The 10,000-nt window shown below is 41.7% G+C and overlaps 1 protein-coding gene across 4 annotated transcripts in view; it reads left to right on the plus strand.

The window, feature by feature from the left end:
• The window catches only part of LOC106588861 (tax1-binding protein 1 homolog A), a 50,263-nt gene that overhangs the window by 17,678 nt on the left and 22,585 nt on the right, over nt 1–10,000 (plus strand). For all 4 annotated transcript variants that reach the window (XM_014178353.3, XM_014178354.3, XM_014178351.3 and 1 more), the window contains exons 6-8: nt 983–1,131; nt 2,510–2,600; nt 4,344–4,529. In XM_014178353.3, coding sequence (XP_014033828.1) covers nt 983–1,131; nt 2,510–2,600; nt 4,344–4,529 — 426 coding nt within the window. The remainder of the gene's footprint in view (nt 1–982; nt 1,132–2,509; nt 2,601–4,343; nt 4,530–10,000) is intronic.

Consider the following 10,000-nt stretch of genomic DNA (forward strand, 5'->3'; position numbering starts at 1 on the left):
GAGAGATTTCCTACTTGGTCATTTTATGAAGTACTAAATCGCTGTAAATAAAATGTACACAGATTATTAATGTGAGATTCTTCATTCAACAAGAGTTTCTCTTATTAAATAGTGTGTGTGTGTGTACTCGTGTTCATTTGTGCAGTACACAAGAACATTTGAATATATTCACCATGGCCCTTTAGTGTAGCACTGATGAAAATACCCTTTAGCTGGACCATGAAAACGTAAGTACATATTTTGCGGCTGCTAATTTTACGACAACATGTTTTATAAGGTCTTTATGCGGTGCTAAAGTTCCTCCCAAACGGCTGCAGTTGAAATCATGCAGTCCTCGACGGAGCCAGCGGGCTCTACCTGAACTACACATGACATCTGGGTGTGACACTGTGCACGTGTTTCATAAAACAACTACAAATGTATATACTGCACCTGTATGTTTGATGGATGTGCTGTGTCTGTCTGTCTGACGCACAAGTGCGTGTGTGTGTGCGTGTTGAGCGATGGAGGGGTGTTTATGTAGGCGTGCTGGCCTGTCAGGTGCAGTGTGTTGTGGGTGATTTAATGTCCTCTACATCTCAGCGTGTTCCAACAGGGGAGATGACTGGCAGGATCAGGTACAAGATACAGGATAGATGGGACTGGTTCTCATGGATGCCTCTTGTTTCAGAACATTGCCATTCGTCATTCGTTATCACACAGCATTTTGATTGACAGGGTCAAACTCAATACAAAGCCAATCATCTGCAGCATTTCCCTCAATTTGACTTGATTGATCAATAAAGGTCATTGATTAGATAGGAACTCCCCTCATCTCATTGTCTGGGTCTTAGTTGAACACAAATGGAGAGGAAAAAACAGAAAACACACAGCCTTCCAGGAATTGAGTTTGACACCTCTGGTCTAACCGGACTGACCGACAGGGCCTGTGATTGGTTAACAGTGTGACTGACAGCTGAAGTTGCCTGTGGTGTGGTTGCAGGAGCTGCTGCGCTCCTCCCAGGGCCTGTCAGAGGAGAGGGAGGAGGTGAGGAGGAGGCTGCAGGAGGCCACAGACCGGGTCAGACAGCTGGAGGAGGACCTACTGGGAGTCACACAGAGAGGACTGCAGAAAGAGACCGACCTGGACTGGTGAGGAGGAACACACATGCCACACACCAGGGTTTCCGTTAGGAAAATGTGGACAGGACATTTGGCCAGCAACATTTTCATTTACCAGACATTTGAGAAATCTGCCGTGCCCATATCCATCGGGTGTGTAACCTGATTAGGGTGTCCACCCACACTGCTCAGAATGACACAAAGCACATTTGGATTATGGTGATTCATATTAACAGAACATGTTGAGCATGCAACAATGTGTGGTCCTTCATACTGAATTCTGATGTGCATTTTGAAGATGCTAGGATAACTCCACATTTACTTTTCCTCAGCCAACAAGATGAGTAACAAACAGCCAAATCACTAGCCTACGCCGATCTACTATCCCCCATAGTAGAAAAGTTTACCTATTCTATTGGTCAGCTTGTTGAGAAACAGACTGGGACAGCTGTGGGAAGAAACAGCCCAAATTCATCCAACCAGGAAGCCTAAACGGCATCATTCTTTTTTTAAATACTTAAAAAGCAACGAAGGCAACAGATCAGAGCGTTTATCTTCAAATAAATGTTGAACTATTATTTCTTCACATTATAAAGCTCAGCAATGCGCACAAGGCAGTAGGCTACATGCAAATGTTCTTTCCATAATGCAATCAGCGGGAAAACACCTTTGTCAGAAGGGCAGCGCACATGGGAGTGGTGGAGATCTAATAGGCTGATTTGAAGCAAGGTAAGACATGCCTCATAATACATGTTAAAACGTTCAGCTTTCAAACAATTAACTATGTGTTTTCAAAACACGTACTGCCTCCAGCTCATCGCAAAGTGGTGTGTAACACACTGATGAAGCCTGCCATCTGTTGCAGTTTAAGATGCTGCTGCTACAGATTCTTCAGCTCCAAGGCTCTGTGTGCTGTAGGGGTGTGATGAATAAGATGCATAACGAATATACCCTAGCCTACGCACGCTGCAATTTAATTGCACACAGTTATGCAAATGATCCAATAGACAGATAAGCATGACCAGTCAAATGTATTTACATCGACTAGTATTTCCACCATTTAAATAGGCTAAAAATCATTATTTCGCAATCTATTTTTTTTCTTCTCCCGGCCTGGCACCAATTTTAATTATCAGCTTTTTTCATTTTTTATAGGCCAAGAGCCGGTTATTACTGCCTGGTGGAAACCCTGCCCCACCCACACCCACACAGACACAAACAAACACACAGAGAGAGAGAGACACAGTGACTGACTGACTGACTGGAGTCACACAGAAAGGACTAGAAGGAAACTAACTGGACTGTTGATGAGAAACACCATAGATACAGTACTATACTCAAATGACATACAGTACAGAAAACTAGAGGGAACATTATTGGTATTAATGTAGTTGTTGTTGTCGTCCAGTCTGAGAGACAGGTTAAAGAAGCTGACAGCAGATAGAGACACTCTGGAGACCCAACTGAAGAATGAGAAGGACGAGAGGGACCTTTACAAGGTGAAATGATACACTCTGTGTGTGCACATGTATGTACAGTTGAAGTGGGAAGTTTACATACACCTTAGCCAAATACATTTAAACTCAGTTTTTCACAACTCCTGACATTTAATCCTAGTAAAAATTCCCTGTCTTAGGTCAGTTAGGATCACCACTTTATTTTAATAATGTGAAATGTCAGAATAATAGTAGAGAGAATTATTTATTTCAGCTTTTATTTCTTTCATCACATTCCCAGTGGGTCAGAAGTTTACATACACTCAATTAGTATTTGGTAGCATTGCCTTTAAATTGTTTAACTTGGGTCAAATATTTCGGATAGCCTTCCACACGCTTCCCACAATAAGTTGGGTGAATTTTGGCCCATTCCTCCTGACAGAGCTGGTGTAACTGAGTCAGGTTTGTAGGCCTCCTTGCTAGTACACACTTTTTCAGTTCTGCCCACAAATGTTCCAAAGGCTTGAGGTCAGGGTTTTGTGATGGCCACTCCAATACCTTGACTTCGTTGTCCTTAAGCCATTTTGCCACAACTTTGGAAGTATGCTTGGGGTCATTGTCCATTTGAAAGACCCATTTGCGACCAAGCTTTAACTTCCTGACTGATGTCTTGAGATGTTGCTACAATATATCCACATAATTTTCCTCCCTCAAGATGCCATCTATTTTGTGAAGTGCACCAATCCCTCCTGCAGCAAAGCAGCCCCACAACATGATGCTGCCACCCCCGTGCTTCATGGTTGGGATGGTGTTCTTCGGCTTGCAAGCTTCCCCCTTTTTCCTCCAAACTTAACGATGGTCATTATGGCCTAACAGTTCTATTTTTGTTTCATCAGACCTGAGGACATTTCTCCAAAAAGTACGATCTTTGTCCCCATGTGCAGTTGCAAACCGTAGTCTGGCTTTTTTATGGTGGTTTTGGAGCAGTGGCTTCTTCCTTGCTGAGCGGTCTTTCAGGTTATGTCAATATAGGACTCGTTTTAATGTGGATATAGATACTTTTATACCTGTTTCCTCCAGCGTCTTCACAAGGTCCTTTGCTGTTGTTCTGGGATTGATTTGCACTTTTCGCACAAAAGTACGTTAATCTCTAGGAGACAGAACACGTCTCCTTCCTGAGCGGTATGACGGCTGCGTGGTCCCATGGTGTTTATACTTGCGTACTATTGTTTGTACAGATGAACGTGGTACCTTCAGGCATTTGGAAGTTGCTCCCAAGGATGAACCAGACTTGTGGAGGTCTACAATTATTTTTCTGAGGTCTTGGCTAATTTATTTGGATTTTCCCATGATGTCAAGCAAAGAGGCACTGATTTTGAAGGCAGGCCTTGGAATACATCCACAGGTACACCTACAATTGACTCAAATGATGTCAATTAGCCTATCAGAAGCTTCTAAAGCCATGACATAATTTTCTGGAATTTTCCAAGCTGTTTAAAGGCACAGTCAACTTAGTGTATGTAAACTTCTTACCCACTGGAATTGTGATACAGTGAATTATAAGTGAAATAATCTGTCTGTAAACAATTGTTGGAAAAATGACTTGTGTCATGTACAAAGTAGATGTCCAAAACTCTAGTTTGTTAACAAGAAATTTGTGGAGTGTTTGAAAAACTAGTTTTAATGACTCCAACCTAAGTGTATGTAAACTTCCGACTTCAACTGTATGCCTGTGTGTCTGTGTGTTCATAATCGTCTTTCTTAGTCAGTGTGTCTATAATGGTCTCTGTGTGTGTGTGTGTGTAGGTCCACCTGCGTAGCACGGAGCTAGAGAACACTAAGCTGAGTGCAGAGCTGCAGATGCTGAAGGCTGTGGAGCTCAACAGAGAGGTGACCATCGCTCAGTTCCAGGAAGAACTGGACAGGCTCCGAGCCTGTGTCACTCAGAAGGACCGTCTGGAGAAAGAGCTGCACACACACGCTGTCGACAAGGTGAGGAGGGAGGGAGGGAGGGGTAGGGGTGTGTTCATATGGGTCTTTCTATAAATTAGGGTATCAGTGAGCATTTGTTGTAATGGACATCTGTTTGGAGCTGTTACAAAGTCATGAATACATTAAGATATAAAGGGGGAACATAGATACAGTCAATATAATTCATGAGTCGTATCAAAACCTTTTTTGGGGGGTTGGGGGAGATCTCGGAAGTGTACTGTAACGTCGTAACATTTTCTATCTTCCTATGTTATGGTGTGAGAACAGTACTTCTCTCATACCAGGATAATACACAGTATTACCGGCTTAGTACACAAGAGGGTGCCCTGAAAGGCAAAAAATGCCCATTGGGCGTCTATTACCAGAATGCTTGTCTGAAGGAAGAACAGTACTTGCTCTGGAGCAGCATGTGTTGGCTGCACACTGTGTCTGAGTGGAGTGGAGTTGCTAGGGAAACAGACCTGCCTGCTCTGCTTGGTGGAGAAGACTGGCTGAGAACGGAAAGTAGGGGAAAAAGCAAGAAAATCAAGATGGTGGCAGCTGTACAAAGGGCTTTGACTTCTCAAACACGGCAGCAAGCTAACACAATATGATGCCCCGTCACCTTATTAATTCAGCCACTAGCAAATCAAACTTAAGGGTTGCGTTAACGCAGAATTCTGCATTTTTCTCACAGGAAAAACATTTAAAATGCATAACAAATATCTTGCTGCGTTCTGTAAACGCAGATGTAAAATGCTTCTTATTGTAGTTTCTGCTTGGCATCAGAGTAATTTTGTGCTTCAGTTGCACTTCTCCACTCGGGTGAGAATTCACCAACGGTCATTCTGTCAGTTAGAGCTTTATGACTGATGTGGAGTTACTTTTCCCCAGTAATTTTCTATGTGTAGCTACTTTTCTCTAGTACTTTTCTATGTGTAGTTACTTTTCTCCAGTACTCTTCTATGTGTAGCTACTTTTCTCCAGTACTTTTCTATGTGTAGTTACTTTTCTCCAGTACTCTTCTATGTGTAGCTACTTTTCTCCAGTACTTTTCTATGTGTAGTTACTTTTCTCCAGTACTCTTCTATGTGTAGTTACTTTTCTCCAGTACTCTTCTATGTGTAGTTACTTTTCTCCAGTACTCTTCTATGTGTAGCTACTTTTCTCCAGTACTTTTCTATGTGTAGTTACTTTTCTCCAGTACTTTTCTATGTGTAGTTACTTTTCTCTAGTACTATACTAGATTAACTTTGTGTTGCCAGCATGCTTTTCTCCGGTAAAATGCAAGATTAACTTTAAGCTAAACATTAGGAAATGTAGATGGATGCATTCTTTCTATGATAAACATTAGAAACATGATGGCCATTCATCATTTTTGCAAAAAATGGTGAGATAATTTACTTGTGTGGCTGCCAGCCAAGTAGCATTGCATCTGATGAAAATGAATCTATTTTCTGCTGAATGTGTTGTGTTGCACTACAGTATTTTCTATGAAGGTTAACTATAGTTGAGCGTCGCTGATCAATCTATTGAAGCAAAAAACACTGTTGGCTTTTCAATGTGAAGTGTGAGCCCTGACAATACACAGCTGGACTCACCTGCTCCCGCTTTCTCTCGTTGTGCTCTTTACAAACAAACACACATCTGACTCAACTGTTCTGGGGAACTATGGTGAGCTTCATAAGGTCAAATAATGTGACAGGTGAAAGGAAGAACCTGATCTGCTTCATCAAGTTGATTGCAGGTATTTACTTAAAGTAGCTACACTTATTAAAATGTATTGAAAAACTTCAAAGAAATATTTTCAACAGTTTTTCAAAACTAGCCGGTGGCTATTTCCAAATACCCCGGTACACAGTATATATGCACATATATCCAAAATAATGTATGTGATTCCAAAATCCAATGCTTCAAACAGAAAGAGGAACTTTCATATGATTAATAAAACAAAATCGCTACTGTCATTAACAGGGTTCTTCAATAATTATGCATAATAGTTTGATATACGCTTGATGTCTAGCTGTTTAGTTACGTGGGGAAATTATTGCAAAGCAACAGCGGATTGAGGAAAGGACTTTCTGAATGACAGTCAAGTCATAAAGAGATTTTCTCTTACAGCAGTCAAGATAATTAGCCTACTTCGTGGACAACATTAAATCAAGATTCCTGAGGTAAGATTACGGTCCGTGTACGTTTTGATTGCTCCGTTTTAACTCGGGGGGGGAGACTATCGGGAATGTGAAAACGGCCTGTATATTCGTTTTTGAATAGAAATTTTCAAAAATGACTTGATATTGCGAAGTTAAAATGTGGGTGGGGCTAAATGTGGAATGCCTGGTCAAGTGCTCAGCCAACACTTCCTGTCCTTTCAAAGTAGGTCACACTTCCATGAATTAATAGCTGCCCATACCGGGCCACAGTGCCAAGATAAGATAACATTTCTCAATTTCTGCATAATAATTAGTGTGTATTTACTTATTAATGAACTGCTGTTACTGTAAATGGTTAGCTGACTGATATGGCCTAGCTAATCATTGGTAATCTTATTAAATGGTGATATCCAGCCTAAACAACAGTATCTATTGCTAGACTAGAGATATGCCCTAGCTATAGTTAGTCAGTGGTTGCACATCTAACTAGCTGGAATGAAGCACAGGTGTAAATATATCATTTCAGTGTTTCCAGCAGGTCTCCAGCTACCAAGGCCTGTCTGATCAGCCTGATAGGGTGCTGTGGGTCTCCAGCTACCCAGGCCCCTATCCACATCAACGGGACATCAGTGGAGAAGGTGGAAAGTTTTAACTTCCTCGGTGACCATATCACCGACAAACTGAAATGGTTCAGCCTTTTCAACCTCAGGAGGCTGAAAGAAATGTGGCTTGTCACCGAAAACCCTCACTAACTTTTACAGGTGCACAATTGAGAGCATCCTGTCGGGCTGCATCACCGCCTGGTACGGCAACTACACCGCCTTCAACCACAGGGCTCTCCAGAGGGTGGTGCGGTCTGCACAACGCATCACCGGGGGCAAACTACCTGCCCTCCAGGACACCTACAACACCCGATGTCACAGGAAGGCAAAAAAGATAATCAAGGACAATAATCACCCGACCCACAGCCTGTTCACCCCGATATCATCCAGAAGGCGAGGTCAGTACAGGTGCATCAAAGCTGGGACAGAGATAGAAGCTGTTTTTCAATCTCAAGGCCATCAAACTGTTAAACAGCCATCACTAACACAGAGAGGCGACTGTCTACCTACAGACTTGATATCGTTGGCCACTTTAATAAATCGAACACGAGTCACTTTAATAATGCCACTTTAATAATGTTTACATATCTCGCATTACTCATCTCATATGTATATACTGTATCTTACACTATCTATTGGGGCGGCAGGTAGCCTAGTAGTTAGAGCGTTGGGCCAGTAACCGAAAGGTTACTAGATCGAATCCCTGAGCTGACAAGGTAAAAATCTGTCGTTCTGCCCCTGAACAAGACAGTTAACCCACTGTTCCTAGGATGTCATTGTAAATAAGAATTTGTTCTTAACTGACTTGCCTAGTTAAATAAAAATAAAATAAAAATTGCATCTTAGCTGCTCTGTCACTGCTCATCCATATATTTTTATATTTATATATTCTTATCCCATTCCTTTACTAGATTGGGTTTCCCATCTCACCTTCTTATCAATGGGCTTTTGAGAAGGTTGTCAGGAATTTAGGAAATGCAATTGAGATTCTCCCCTTGTTTCCTGCATTCCTCACCTCCCTCTCAAAGTACATTGGGGGAGAGGAGGGAGGTTCCTCCCCTTGGGCTCAAATGTACTTTCAAGGAGTGGAGGAAACAAGGACAGAGGAAGCAAGAATGTGATGTCTAGTTTTCACCACACCACACACACACACACACACACACACACACACGCCATGAAAACTTTACTGATTATAATCATTTCATTATTGGTTATTATTATTATTATTATTATTATTATTGTCAATGATTTTGTTGGCAGAACCCATTGTATTATATTATTGTATTACAATTTTTTCCAACTGCTTACACACTAAATCTTTTCATGTCACACGATTTTTGAAACCTCTCACTCAAAGTGCAAAACTACACACCAAATATCCAAAACAATAAGCTATTTCTCAGCCTTTGACTCAGTTGTCAATTGCATAAAACACTTTTTTCAAAACACTACACACAATTCTCTACCTAAAACACAAAAATCTAACAGGAAGTGACTTGCTTTCCTTTTCCAAACACAACCAATCAAAATGCTACACTTATTCACCAGGTCACACACACAATAGGACAGAGGGCAATTACCAATGTCCCTGGACAGCGTGGGGGTAATATAACTGTGTGCTGCCATCACTCAAAACGGGGTCCTCCATCACAATGCCACACTGGGTCCGTACAACACCGGCCATATGCTCACTTTTCTGGATACAATTTACACAATGCTTGTCCCTGATCCAGATCAGGAGCCTGCTAGATTGTGGTTTTATGGGACAATGTTAGTTTTCACCGGGCTGTTCTGGTCCAAAACTGGTTTGCCACCCATCCACAATTTGTAGTTTTGTACCTACCCCCATATTCACCTTTTCTAAATCCCATAGAGGAATTCTTCTCAGCCTGGCGCTGAAAAGTGTATGATCGCCAACCCTATGCCCGCATGCCGCTTCTCCACGCAATGGAGGACGCATGTGGGGACATAGAGGTTGCCTCTGTCCAAGGTTGGATACGCCATGCTAGAAGATACTTCCCTCGATGTTTGGCAAGAGAAAACGTATCTTGTGATGTGGACGAAGTATTGTGGCCAGACCCAGCCCGGAGAAGAGATGAAGCGTAGCTTAGCACTGGTGACTGCCCCCCCCCCCCCACCACCAATTCCTGGACTGCCCCCCCCCCTGGGACCCCACACACACAATTGTGTTCTTTACTGTATTCTAAAGAATATACTTTTGGTTTACATATGTTTATGGTTTTGTTGTATGCTACTGTATACAACAGTAATGTTTGGCCTAATAAATATTTTCTGTTTCTACATTGCATTGGTGTTTACAGTGTACTTGTTACCCCTCTCAGCAGATTACTTTCACTGTAGAACATTGTATTGAAATGTAGATATAAGCCTATGAAAGACCAAAGAGCTTTAGATTTAGAACAACAGTGTTTACACGGTATATCCAAAAATGTACTATTATGAAAGCAGTGTTTGCCATTTGATGCAAATGACATGTGTTTATGGCATTTTGAATGCAGTGTTACATTTTGAAGGAGATGTGAGGCATTTTGCATTTTGTGTGTGCAGTTTTGGGAATTGTGTGTAGAGTTTTGAAAAAAGGAGACAGTTTTGAAAACGTGTGTAAGCAGTTGGAAAAAACTGTAAATGATCATATAAACTATTACAAAATCTAGAAATGCTGTTTATCTTTTGCTGTTTAGCATGGCTATAAATGATAGAGAAGTCAACAGACATG

Source organism: Salmo salar, chromosome 27 (assembly GCF_965601325.2).
Source record: "Salmo salar chromosome 27, fSalSal1, whole genome shotgun sequence".
Lineage (NCBI taxonomy): Eukaryota > Metazoa > Chordata > Actinopteri > Salmoniformes > Salmonidae > Salmo > Salmo salar.